Source organism: Salmo salar, chromosome ssa16 (assembly GCF_905237065.1).
Source record: "Salmo salar chromosome ssa16, Ssal_v3.1, whole genome shotgun sequence".
In the NCBI taxonomy this organism is placed as follows: domain Eukaryota; kingdom Metazoa; phylum Chordata; class Actinopteri; order Salmoniformes; family Salmonidae; genus Salmo; species Salmo salar.
The window spans coordinates 35,146,907-35,161,349 of NC_059457.1; the positions used below are offsets into that span (position 1 = coordinate 35,146,907).

At 46.4% G+C, this 14,443-nt stretch overlaps 1 protein-coding gene across 1 annotated transcript in view; it reads right to left on the minus strand.

The window, feature by feature from the left end:
* Positions 1-14,443, minus strand: part of LOC106573651 (sphingomyelin phosphodiesterase 3) — a 54,686-nt gene that overhangs the window by 8,648 nt on the left and 31,595 nt on the right. Inside the window, exon 2 of the mRNA XM_014148893.2 lies at positions 5,106-6,823. Within this exon, the coding sequence (XP_014004368.1) occupies positions 5,106-6,482 (1,377 nt within the window). The 5' untranslated portion in view covers positions 6,483-6,823. The remainder of the gene's footprint in view (positions 1-5,105; positions 6,824-14,443) is intronic.

Here is a 14,443-nt window from a genome sequence, read left to right on the forward strand (position 1 = left end):
AGACTGGGCCAAAAATGGATACTGAATGGATGGACTGGTGCTCTTGAGTGTAAGGGATGGGTGGACTACACAGAGGGGTGTAGGGTGTAGAGGTAGATTACAGTATTTGATTGTGTGGGTTGGAAACACGCAGTGTTCTGAAGTCTCGCGCAGAATCAGAAAAGGTCTCTTTAAAGACCTTTATGAGGAGATCTCTGAATAGATCTCCTCTGTGATCAGGGCTATTGTAAATTGGATTCGATTTGATTACAGTGTATTCAAGTTCTCTGTTCAGTCACTGTGCAGTCATCCAATCACTGAATTGCAGTCTTGGCTTGGTCTCACCATCAAGGCCCTCACAGTAAATGCTGAGGACCAATAAAACATTAACCCACTTAGCTAGACTTTAATATGAAATGCAAGCTTTACATTTTAGACCTCAAACATAATACATTCAGTGACATTTCCACCCCACAGAGATTTGCAGCATTAACTCAATTAAGAAGCAGTAAACTCTCTGTCCAGCCATGGCCCGACACTGTACTGACCCTGACCTGTCTGTAGAGCTGGAGCTGCTGCCTCTCCAACTCTCTCACCCGTGTTCCTGTTCCCCATTCTCTCTCTGTCTCTCTCTCTCTGTTTCTCTCTTTCATCTTCTCTCTCTTTCCCTGACTGTGTCCCTGTGTATGAATATTTCAGAGGCTTATCCATGCTTGGGTAAGTGTGTGCTCTGAAACTGACAACAGGCCTGAAGGGAATCAGGGGTATGTGTCTCGGGCCGCTTGTGTGTGTGCGCGCTATTATGTGTATGTGTGTGCACGTGTGTGTGTGTCGCTGTGTGTTTGTGTTTTACGTAGGCTGTGTGAGAAAATAAATACATTATAATGATGATTATGATAATTGGAACTGACTAAACTAGTAGCAGGGTAAAAGGTCCATGTGATTCCAAAGGACTAGATATGTGACCCACTTTAAATTCTCCTGCACCAAGACCTTTGTCTCTCTCATCATGGAGGCTAGAGAGAGGAGCCAATACCTCTTCTGTACACCATTACTGTGTTCAATGCTTAAATAGACTTTCACATTGACACATGCAGAGTAAAAGCAAAGCCCTTTATCCACCAGGAGGGAAGGTGATTTAAATCAACAAATGGAGTCGACCTCAGCACTGAGAGGAGAAGCTATGGGTTTATTTATTTAATTGATTTCCATTTGATGTGAGCTTTGAGTGGGCCTGGCCCTGTTTTGAGTTTTTATCTGTAATTCAAACCACACACAAACATGCACGCACACACACACACACACACACACACACACACACACACACACACACACACACACACACACACACACACACACACACACACACACACACACACACACACACACACACACACACACACCTTCTTCACCCTTGTCCTTTGTAGTTTTAAATAATAAATAGAGGGCTAATTGTTGAGACTCAAATTATTTAATTACTGGGTTGCTCACTCTTCAGGGAGACATTTTTAATTAAGTTAATATCTCTGCACACTCTCCCCATATCCCTCCCTTCCTCCCTCCTTCCCTCCCTTCCTCCCTCCTTCCTTTTGCCTCCAGAGCTCATGTCTTTGTAATGTTTGAGTCTGTCACTTTGTATTGGAAGTGAAATCTGCCACTTTCACTTCATGTAGGTCTGCTTGCACCATGGACTGTTGGAGGAAATGACCATGTAATATTGTTTTAGTCACAAGACTCCCAAGCTTAGAGAGAAAGATCCCTGGGATACATAATTATTTCTGAAGCCCAGTGACATGTATTCATGGATGCCAAGGGAAGCCAGGCTTCTCCAAATATTTCACCAATAAAAAAAATATTTTGTCACAGCACTCCTCTGTCTCAGTATGTGTAGTCCATGTATCTGATGCTGTCTGGACCAAAAGAGTATGACATGTTGCGGCCGTAGCATTTGATTGATTGATGCCAGCAAACATTTGACCTCGGTTGATAAATATTTTTATAAACTAATTAGCCAATCAGTGTTGAGCTGAGCTCAACTGTGGGTTGTCCTGGTGCAGCAAAATTCCCCCAAGGGAGGCCAGTTTGGATTTGGCTTCAAAACAATCAAATCACATTCTAAGCAAAACATAATTTTGTTTCTGGCCTGCAGTAGCTAGCTTGCTAAATCGTCCCTTTCCTAAACCATGGATGGAGATGGAGATTTAGATGTGGTTTTGACTTAATCCTCTGTACAGGTCAATGATTATGATGACGATTATGATCTGATCATAAATTAAATGTTGTGCCACTGGCCTGAGACGATTGAAGTTCAATATATAGCCTAGCCCTTTTAGGCTCATGTTAACTAGCTAGCTAACTTAGCTGGTTCATTGTTGCCCACGCGAGAAAGTTAGGTTAGCAAGCATTTTAACTAGGTAGCCTATGACAACAAAAACTAAAAGTGTGCTGTATGACAGAGCCATAGAGAGTGGAGGATGGTATTGGCGCTCAACTAGTCTACAAGTAGGGTGAGTAAAAAAATGTTTTTACTTGCGCAAGCTCAAACACACACACACACACACACACACACACACACACACACACACACACACACACACACACACACACACACACACACACACACACACACACACACACACACACACACACACAAATCAGTAACCATGGCCACAATATATCTTTAAGTTTGTTTTTAGTGTATTAAACTAAGCATAATAGCTTTGTTGATTTGATGATGTTTAAATGTTTAAGTGTAAATGTTGCTGAAATAGCGGAGGCAGTGCTCCTGTTGTCTTTGTGCTGACGATCGGGTAACTCCGTGGTTCTAAATCACTAGTTGTTTAGTAAACTGTTGAAAACATTAACTTGCCTGACCATGCAATATTTGCTTTGTGGATTTCAGCGGAAAGATGTTGCTCTCAGGTTTTGTGTTGAAACAAATGTATGTGTAGTTGAATTTATTCCGCCACTGTGTGACTGTTGAATTTTTGTTGTCACGGCCTTATTGTATATCACTGTGGCGTATGAAGTAATGGTTATAGAGCAAACAACGCAATTATCACAACAGAGGTTGTAATATGGCTTTTTTACTGGCTTGGCTTTTACTGGCTTGGTGATTTTACCCACACACCGCTACTGCTGAAGCCTGCTAGTCTGTGGGGTCAAGCTGTATTAGAACCCTGCAGCTAGGGGTCAATACTACAGCTCTGGAGACAGTGAGATGGTGACCCAGAATGACCCTGGGGAGGAGGGAGGGAGGCAACACCATGTGAGCTTGTTATCTGAAGCAATAGCTAGCAGGGGCAGGTATCAAACCTGGGTGTCAGAGTGGTAGAACTACTTGGTGCCTACAGTATCTAGCAGGCCTGTCAGCCTCCTAGCGTCTTTCAGATTCATCATCACCTTCAGGCTGAGCTGCCCCAGCAGGACCTGAAGCCCAGCCAGAACCAGGGATGCATCCCAAATGGCACCCTATTCCCTACATAGCCATCGCTATAGCCACAGCCCCATTCTCAGCCACACAGCCTCAGCCCCAGCCCCAGCCACACAGCCCCAGCCCCAGCCACACAGCCCCAGCCCCAGAGCCCCAGCCACACAGCCTCAGCCCCAGCCACACAGCCTCAGCCTCAGCCACACAGCCCCAGCCACACAGCCCCAGCCACACAGCCTCAGCCCCAGCCACACAGCCCCAGCCACACAGCCTCAGCCCCAGCCACACAGCCCCAGCCCCAGCCACACAACCCCAGTCCCCGCCACACAGCCTCAGCCCCAGCCACACAGCCCCAGCCCCAGCCACACAGCCTCAGCCCCAGCTACACAGCCCCAGCCACACAGCCTCAGCCCCAGCCACACAGCCCCAGCCACACAGCCTCAGCCCCAGCCACACAGCCCCAGCCACACAGCCTCAACCCCAGCCACACAGCCCCAGCCCCAGCCACACAGCCCCAGCCCCAGCCACACAGCCTCAGCCCCAGCCACACAGCCCCAGCCCCAGTCACACAGTCCCGGCCCCAGCCACACAGCCTCAACCCCAGCCACACAGCCTAGCCCCAGCCACACAGCCCCACCCCCAGCCACACAGCCCCAGCCACACAGCCTCAACCCCAGCCACACAGTCCCAGCCCCAGCCACACAGCCTCAGCCACGCAGATTAGTGATCACTAAACTAAAACTCTGCTCCGATCTGCCTGTCATCACTCTCCCCAATGAAGTCAACACACAGTGCCTCGTGAGTCACCCACAGCACACGGCACAGCGCTGCTACGGCAGCAGACTATCATAGCTCACTGCTGGGAATGGGAGTGACTAACATTCTAGCCAAATGTATGTTTTAATGTATGTTTTAGGAAAAGTTGCGGTCTGTAGTTTTGGAGCAACTCGAAAGCCCAAAGACAGCTGTAATAGAAGATTATCCTTAAAAAGGAAGATCAAATAGGCTCAATAAGCTCCTGTTGCCCGGCGCTAATTCAAACGTCGTTCTTGAAACTGTTTTAGTGTCACTACAACATACAAAAAGAGACCTCGCTTGTTTTAGAACTTCAGAAATACTGTCATGGTATAAAAAGACAGCCTACCTAATTATAATCAAATACAAAAATATGGGAATAGCAAAAACTGCTGAAATGACACCACCATTTGAACAGAGGGTAGACACCTATCTGCAACCCTCAAACGAAAACTAAGGCCTACAGTTTTATTTGAGACCGAATAAAAGGAATAAAATACATTCATTTTTGTCCTGGTGTCTGCCAGGATTTCAAGAGAGATGTTAAATTTCAAAATCCCCCCCCAAGCCAAGGGTACAGGGAACTATGCCTAAATAATTCAACTTTGTTTTGTTCACAGAGTTTCTGCGACAGTTATATTGAATATATATGTCCAACAAAAGAGGAAACAGATCCAACCTCAAAAAGCAGCCAGAAGTGAGGATGCAGCCTGGAGGACATTTAAGTCCTTCACCAAAAGTCTGGCCCAATAAGAGGCAGTAACACATTGGTAAAACTCACCGGGTTGAAAAGTACTAGTCTAATTATTATCATTCCTTCAGCCTTTTACACACTGACAGAGATTTATTTACAGCACTTGCCAATGCTATCATTAGGATAGACAGAGAAAAAACACCTCACCTTGACAAAGAGGACTCCTTTGGCTGCGAGGGCGTCTTCCCCTCGCCCGTTCGGGTAGCACTCGTAGTGGGCGTCCAGTATGGGATAGCGGCTGGCCAGCATGACACCGCTGTTCAGGAACTTGAAGCGGGAGCAACAGCCGTTCCAGGCGTAGCGGCCCACATCACTCAGGATGTAGGGGAAGTAATGGTGCAGCTGCTGCCTCAGCCTGGACATGGCCCGGTGGTCAAACACTTCCTGCAGACACAGGAAGTCCAGGTTGGCAGGGAAGAAGGCAGAGATCTCATGGTCGAATCCGTCGTCGCCTTGGCGCCGCTTGCGACCGGTGTGCTTCTTGAACATGGAGGTTCGGTGGGACAGGGTGTTGTTAGAAGACACCCCCCCTGTCAGGCTCTCTGCATCACCTTCCCCATGGTGATTCCCTGTCCCGGCCTCTGGGGGGTCTGGCTCTGGGGCACTGATACTGATCTGGACCCCCGAGGCATGCATGGGGCAGTCTGGGGAGTTCTGGGCCCCTGTGGTGTGCAGTGGACAGTCAGAGTTGTTCTGAGAACCAGCAGTGTGAAGGGGGCACTCTGGTGTGTTCTCTCCACCAGCTACATGGACGGTACAATCTGAGGAGCCCTGGTCCCCTGTTGAGTGTATGGGGCAGTCAGCACCTGCAGTGTGTATGGGGCAGTTTGGTCCTGTGGTGTGTATTGGGCAGTCTGAACCTGCAGTGTGTATTGGGCAGTTGGTTACGGGTTCGGTCTCGGCCTCGGCTGTGTTGTCGGGCCGCTGGCCCATGGAGGATGTCCGTCGGAACCCTGTGACCAGGCTGCTGAAGGAGGTGGCGCTGATGGAGGTGTTGGTGGGGGAGTCGATGTATATCTTGATCTGCGGCCGGGTGGCCCCGTTACGGATGCGCTTGCCCACCTCGCGGGCACGGCGCTGGGTCTCAGATAGGTTGTTGAAGCGTGCCAGGGAGTCTGGCAGTAGGCACACGTTGGAACTGCCGAAGCAGAAGCTGCGGCCCTGCGGCCTCCAGTCGGCCAGTGACGCCACACCCCCCTGCTCGGCCTGGTGGTTGTCTGGGCGGCGGTGGGTGTAGAGATAGGGATGGCGGGCCGCCTGCAGGGGAGCCCACAGCAGGAAGCCCAGCAGAGCGAAGGGCAGCGAGGCCAGGAGAAGCAACAGGTAGAGCGGGGTGGACACCAGCACATACAGCGTCACGAAGGAGCAGAGGTCCTGGGAGCGCCGGCGCTTCTCCAGAGAGGTTGCCACGCAGGAGGACAGCAGGCGGTCCAGCAGCCAGTAGCAGGGGAAGATGAAGCCCCATGACAGGCTGCTGAGGCACCGCAGGAAGGCACTAGAGTAGGGAGAGGTGTGGAGGACCATCTCTTCTCTGGCTCACATAAAACACTTTTACACTAAAATCAATGGGGAAAAAACTAAACTCAAATCTACCCTCCCCCCTAAGTGGAGAAAAAGACACTACATGGTTCCCTTCGCTTTCACCAGCAGGCTCTGAAGCTCTTTCTCTGATGACAGGAGGCTCCTTTACCCTCCCCCTCCCCTCTTAACAGTGGCCCTCCAATGGAGGAAGGATGAATTATAATCTCTGGGTTGAGATCATCTTGACGACGTGGAACTAAATGCTGCAGTCATAAAGGTTCCATGGACATCAGGGAGTCGGATCTATGAAGAAGTAGATCTCACTACTATCTCAGCATCAGAACCTGCAGATAGAAGATGGAGGAAAGAAGGATAGAGGGAGAGATAGAGAGAGAGAACGTATAAGAGAAATAGGGAGAGAATAAATGGAAGGGGAATTAGCTGTGCAATGACTCACTGTGATGAAAATGTGTGGTCAGCAAAATGGGCCTTGTTAATTTCACTAATGTCCCCCAATGGTTAGAAATACTGCTTCACAGATACCTTGTTTCTGATAGGCTTGTGTGCATGCCATAATATGTACTACAGCAAAACAGAGATTCATGGGTGTGTCTCTGTGTGTTGAAACAGTCAAAATGAGACGTTCTTATTTTAACACAACAAAACCCCCAAATGGTTTTAGTGACAAAACATGGTTTATAAATCAGCAGAATTCATAGCAAATAACACTGCTGTAAACGATCTTTAGACACAAGAGGCATTCAGTGGGGTAACCTTATATGAATAGAGGTTGAGTGAAAAAGGGAAGCAATCCACTCTGTATAAATAAATCATGAATTGTTAATTCATTCATTGAAACAGTTGGGGGTTTAACAACACTGGAGGGCCACTGGCCTCAGCCTAAACCCAGAGCCACCAAACCATATTCAGCACAACCTGGACTGTGTGTGGCAGAGTCCCTGGGGCAAGACTGTGCTACAAAGACTGTATAAATGATTATGATGTTTATTTATTTATTTTAATTTAACCTTTATTTAACTAGGCAAGTCAGTTAAGAATAAATTCTTATTTACAATGACGACCTACCAAAAGTCAAAAGGCCTCCTGCGGGGACAAATAAAATAAAATCAAGATGTAGACCTTACATGCTTACTTACGAGCCCCTAACCAACAATGCAGTTTCAAAAAAATACGGATAAGAATAAGAGATAAAAGTAACAAGTAATTAAAGAGCTGCAGTAAAATAACAATAGTGAGACTATATACAGGGGGGTACCGATACAGAGTCAATGTGCGGGGGCACCGGCTAGTTGAGGTAGTATGTACATGTAGGTTGAGTTATTAAAGTGACTATGCATAGATGACAACAGAAAGTAGCAGTGGTGTAAATAGGAGATGGGTGGGGGGTGGGGGGTGGGGGTGGGGTGTGGGGGGGGTGGGGGGATGCAAATAGTCTGGGTAGCCATTTGACTAGATGTTCAGGAGTTGTATGGCTTGGGGGTAGAAGCTGTTTAGAAGCCTCTTGGACCTAGACTTGGCGCTCCGGTACCACTTGTTGTGTGGTAGCAGAGAGAACAGTCTATGACCAGGGTGGCTGGAGTCTTTGACCAATTTTAGGGCCTTCCTCTGACACTGCCTGGTATAGAGGTCCTGGATGGCAGGAAGCTTGGCCCCAGAACTGGACCGTTCTCACTACCCACTACCCCCTTTGCTCTCAGAGGCCGAGCAGTTGCCATACCAGACAGTGATGCAACCAGTCAGGATGCTCTCAATGGTGCAGTAGAACCTTTTGAAGATCTGAGAACCCATACCAAATCTTTTCAGTCTCCTGAGGGGGAACAGGTTTTGTCATGCCCTCTTCACGACTGTCTTGGTGTGCTTGGACCATGTTTGTTGGTGATGTGGACACCAAGGAACTTGAAGCTCTCAACCTGCTCCACTGCAGCCCCGCCAATGAGAATGGGGGTGTGCTCGGTCCTCTTTTTCCTGTAGTCCACAATCATCTCCTTAGTCTTGATCACGTTGAGGGAGAGGTTGTTGTCCTGGCACCACACGGCCAGGTCTCTGACCTCCTCCCTATAGGCTGGCTCATCGTTGTTGGTGATCAGGCCTACCACTGTTGTGTCATCGGCAAATTTAATGATGGTGTTGGAGTCGTGCCTGGCTGTGCAGTCATGAGTGAACAGGGAGTACAGGAGGGGACTGAGCACGCACCCCTGAGGGGCCCCTGTGTTGAGGATCAGCGTGGCGGATGTGTTGTTACCTATCCTTACCACCTGGGGGCGGCCCGTCAGGAAGTCCAGGATCCAGTTGCAGAGGGAGGTGTTAAGTCCCAGGATCCTTAGCTTAGTGATGAGCTTTGAGGGCACTATTGTGTTGAACACTGAGCTGTAGTCAATGAATAGCATTCTCACATAGGTGTTCCTTTTGTCCAGGTTGGAAAGGGCAGTGTGGAGTGCAATAGGGATTGCATCATCTGTGGATCTGTTGGGGCGGTATGCAAATTGGAGTGGGTCTAGGGTTTCTGGGATGATGGTGTTGATGTAACCCATGACCAGCCTTTCAAAGCACTTCCTGGCTACAGACGTGAGTGATACAGGTTGGTAGTTATTTAGGCAGATTATCTTAGTGTTCTTGGGCACAGGCACTATAGTGGTCTGCTTGAAACATGTTGGTATTACAGACTCAGACAGGGAGAGGTTGAAAATGTCAGTGAAGACACTTGCCAGTTGGTCAGCGCATGCTCCCAGTACATGTCCTGGTAATTCGTCTGACCTTGCGGCCTTGTGAATATTGACCTGTTTAAAGGTCTTACTCACGTCGGCTGCAGAGAGCGTGATCACACAATCTTCCTGGAACAGCTGGTGCTCTCATGCATGTTTCAGTGTTATTTTCCTCGAAGCGAGCATAGAAGTAATTTAGCTCGTCTGGTAGGCTTGTGCCACTGGGCAGCTCTCGGCTGTGCTTCCCTTTGTAGTCTGTAATGGTTTACAAGCCCTGCCACATCCGACGAGCGTCAGAGCCGGTGTAGTACTATTCGATGTTAGTCCTGTATTGACGCTTTGCCTGTATGATAGTTCATCGGAGGGCATAGCGGGATTTCTTATATGCTTCCAGGTTAGAGTCCCCCTCCTTGAAAGCGTCAGCTCTAGCATTTAGCTCAGTACGGATTCTGCTTGTAATCCATGGCTTCTGGTTGGGGTATGTACGTACGGTCAATGTGGGGACAACGTCGTCGATGCACTTATTGATGAAGCCAATGACTGATGTGGTGTACTCCTCAATGTCATCTGAGGAACCCGGAACATTTTCCAGTCTGTGCTAGCAAAACAGTCCTGTAGCTTAGTATCTGCTTCATCTGACCACATTTTTATTGATTTAGTCACTGGTGCTTCCTGCTTTAATTTTTGCTTGTAAGCAGGAATTAGGAGGATAGAATTATGGTCAGATTTGCCAAATGGAGGGCGAGGGAGAGCTTTGTATGCATCTCTGTGTGTGGAGTATAGGTGGTCCAGAGTTCTTTTTCCTCTGTTTGCACATTTAACATAATTTTTTATTTTTTTTTGTAAGTTTCTCTGCATTAAAGTGCCAGGCTACTAGGAGCACCGCCTCTGGGTGAGCATTTTCTTGTTTGCTTATGGCGGAATACAGCTCATTCAATGCTGTCTTAGTGCCAGCCTCTGACTGTGGTGGTATGTAAACAGCTATGAAGAATACAGATGAAAACTCTCTTGGTAGGTTGTGTGGTCTACAGCTTATCATGAGATACTTCACCTCAGGCGATCAAAAGCTCGAGACTTCCTTAGATATCATGCACCAGCTGTTATTTACAAAAATACATAGTCCGCCGTAAAGACAACAATACATCACACAAAGAAGCCACAACTGTCAGTAAGAGTGTCCATGATTGAGTCCTTGAATGAAGAGACTGAGATAAAACTGTCCAGTTTGAGTGTTTGTTGCAGCTCGTTCCAGTCGCTAACTGCAGCGAACTGAAAAGAGGAGCGACCCAGAGATATGTGTGCTTTGGGGACCTTTAACAAAATGTGACTGGCAGAACGGGTGTTGTATGTGGAGGATGAGGGCCGCAGTAGATATCTCAGATAGGCGGGAGTGAGGTCTAAGAGGGTTTTATAAATATGCATCAACCAGTGGATCTTTCGACGGCTGTACAGAGATGACCAGTTTACAGAGGAGTATTGAGTGCAGTGATTGATGTGTCCGATAAGGAGCATTGATGGCAAATCTGATGGCCGAATGGTAAAGAACATCTAGCCGCTCGAGAGCACTCTTACCTGCCGATCTATAAAATATATCTCCGTAATCTAGCCTGGATGGTCATCTGAATCAGGGTTAGTTTGGCAGCTGGGGTGAAAGAGGAGCGATTACGATAGAGGATTTTTTAATTTTAGCTTGCAGCTTTGATATGTGCTGAGAGAAGGACAGTGCACCGTCTAGCCATACTCCCAAGTACTTGTATGATGTGACTACTTCAAACTCTAAACCCTCAGAGGTAGTAATAACACCTGTGGTAAGAGGGGCATTCTTCTTACCAAACCTGATGACCTTTGATTTGGAGGTGTACAGAACAAGGTTAAGGGTAGAGAAAGCTTGTTGGACACTAAGAAAGCTTTGTTGTAGAGCAATTTACACAAAATCTGTGGAGGGGTCAGCTGAGTATAAGACTGTATCATCTGCATATAAACGGATGACAGAGCTTCCTACTGCCTGATCTATGTTGTTGATGTAAAATGTGAAGAGCGTGGGGCCTAGGATTGAGCCTTGGGGTACTCCCTTGGTGACAGGCAGTGGCTGAGACAGCAGATTTTCTGACTTTATACACTGCACTCTTTGAGAGAGGTAGTTAGCAAACCAGGCCAAAGACCCCTCAGAGACACCAATACTCCTTAGCCAGCCCACAAGAATGGAATGGTCTATCGTATCAAAAGCTTTGGCCAAGTCAATAAAAATAGAAGCACAACATTGCTTGGAATCAAGGGCAATAGGGACATCATTTTGGGCCTTTAAGGTTGCAGTGACACATCCATAACCTGAGCGGAAACCAGATTGCATACTAGAGAGAATACTATAGATGTCAAGAAAGCCAGTTAGTTGATTATTGACAGGTTTTTCCAACACTTTTGATAAACAGGACAAAATTGAAATGGGCGGATAAGAGTTAGGATCAGCTTGATCTCCCCCTTTAAATAAAGGACGAACCGTGGATGCCTTCCAAGCAATGGGAACCTCCCCAGAGAGGAGAGACAGGTTAAAACCTGTTAGGGACAGACGTTCCACTATTTTAAAGACAAGACTCTCCTTTATCTAACCACACTGTCCGATTTCAAAAAAGCTTTACAACGAAAGCAAAACATTAGATTGTGTCAGGAGAGTACCCAGCCAGAAATAATCACACACCCATTTTTCAAGCTAGCATATATGTCACAAAAACCAAAACCACAGCTAAATGCAGCACTAACCTTTGATGATCTTCATCAGATGACACTCCTAGGACATTATGTTATACAATACATGCATGTTTTGTTCAATCAAGTTCATATTTATATAAAAAAAACAGCTTTTTACATTAGCATGTTTTGTTCAGAACTAGCATACCCATCGAAAACTTCCGGTGAATTTACTAAATTACCTATGATAAACGTTGACAAAAAACATAACAATTATTTTAAGAATTATAGATACAGAACTCCTTTATGCTATCGCGGTGTCCGATTTTAAAATAGCTTTTCGGCGAAAGCACATTTTGCAATATTCTGAGTAGATAGCCCGGCCATCATGGCTAGCTATTTTGACACCCACCAAGTTTGGCACTCACCAAACTCAGATTTACTGTAAGAAAAATTGGATTACCTTTGTTGTTCTTCGTCAGAATGCACTCCCAGGACTTCTACTTCAACAACCAATGTTGTTTTGGTTCCAAATAATCCATAGTTATATCCAAATAGCTCCGTTTTGTTTGTGCGTTCAAGTCACTATCCGAAGGGTGACAGAAAAATTCAAAATATTCCATTACCGTACTTCGAAGCATGTCAAACGCTGTTTAAAATACATTTTTATGCTATTTTTCTCGTAAAATATCGATAATATTCCAACCGAGCAACGTTGTATTCATTCAAAGGCTGAAAGAAAAAAATGGAGAATTCTCGTGAACGCGCATCTCAGTCTCACTGTCCCCAGGCTGACCACTCCCAAACTCTCCTGCTGTTCTTTGCCCAGAGACAGCAGACACCCCATTCCACTTTCTGGCGGCTTTAGAGAGCCAATGGAAGCCTTAGAAAATGTCACGTTAGAGCACAGATTCTGTATTTTCGATAGAGATGCAACAGAAGGACAAATTGTCAGACAGGGCACTTCCTGTATGGAATCTTCTCAGGTTTTGGCCTGCCATATGAGTTCTGTTATACTCAAAGACACCATTCAAACAGTTTTAGAAACTTTAGAGTGTTTTCTATCCAAATCTACTAATTATATGCATATTCTCATTTCTGGGCAAGAGTAGTAACCAGTTTAAATCGGGTATGTTTTTTATCCGGTCGTGCAAATACTGCCCCCTAGCCCCAACAGGTTAATCCTAGAAAAATTGCCTTAACTAAAAAAGCGTTGAGGCCTTGATGCCATCTTGTTTCTGGGCTAACAGCCCATTAGGCCAAACCTATGCTCACCAAGTTTCGTCTTCGAAGTCTTTTCCGTTTAGGAGAAATGGCCATGTCATGATTAGTGATGTTTTATACATTTGCAATAAGAATCCATTCGCCATCTGGTGGTATTTACCAGGACAGCGGGAAAATGACCAAAATTTGACATTTTTATAAAACGGAAACCGAATGTCAGAGACTTCGTTTGATGACTTCCCGGAAGATCTGGCCCTGGTGCACGGCCCGACACCGTCGGTGAATTCATAAAACATTTGCGGACGTCTAGTAAGGGACCGTACATTTGCAATATGGAGATTCTCATCGATCATACAGCAAATGCTGAAATGGGTCCTTCATGTATGAAAGGGTCTAAACCATCTGACACAGATGTTTTTTTGTGGTCAATTTTAAAGAGCTCCTTTAGCACCTCGGACTCAGTGACCGCCTGCAGGGAGAAACTTTGTAGCGGGGCATGGGAAAAATAAGGAGGAGCATTGGGGCTAGTCACATTAGAAGGGGTGGGAGATGAGGAAATGTTGGACGGGCAAGGAGGCATGGCTGAGTCAAATAGGAATCCTGACTTAATGAAGTGGTGATTAAAGAGCTCAGCCATGTGCTTCATGTCACCAACAACCACATCATCAACATTAACTTCTTACAGATCATTGGGACTGTCACGTCCTGGCCAGTAAAAGGGGTAATTTGTCATTGTAGGGTTTAGGTTCTAGTTTTCTTGTTTCTATGTTTATCTAGCTTTTCTAGTTCTATGTGAGTTTTGTCAATGACCTCCAATTAGAGGCAGCTGGTTGTTGTTGCCACTAATTGGAGGCCATATTTAGTTGTGTTTGTTTTCACTGGGTTTTGTGGTTGGTTGTTTCTAGTATAGTCTATGAACCTTACTGGACTGTTTTCGTCATTTGTTTTGTATTGATTGTGTTTTCTTTAATAAATAAGAGGATGAGCACTTTACCCGCTGCGTTTTGGTCCCCCTTCAACGACGAGCGTTACAGAACCACCCACCAAAGAAGGACCAAGCACTCGGAGGAAGGAGCAGCAAGAGAGCTATTTGGAGTCCTGGACAAGGAAGGAGATCCTGCATGGTAAAGGACCATGGAGGCAGGCTGGGGAGTACCGTTTTGGTCCCCCTTCAACGACGAGCGTTACAGGGATGCTAGCGTCCCACCTTGACAACATCCGGTGAAATTGCAGAGCGCCAAATTCAAATGACAGAAATCGTAATATTAAACATTCATGAAAATACAAGTGTCATACATCATTTAACCTGTTATGGCTAGGGGGCAGTATTTT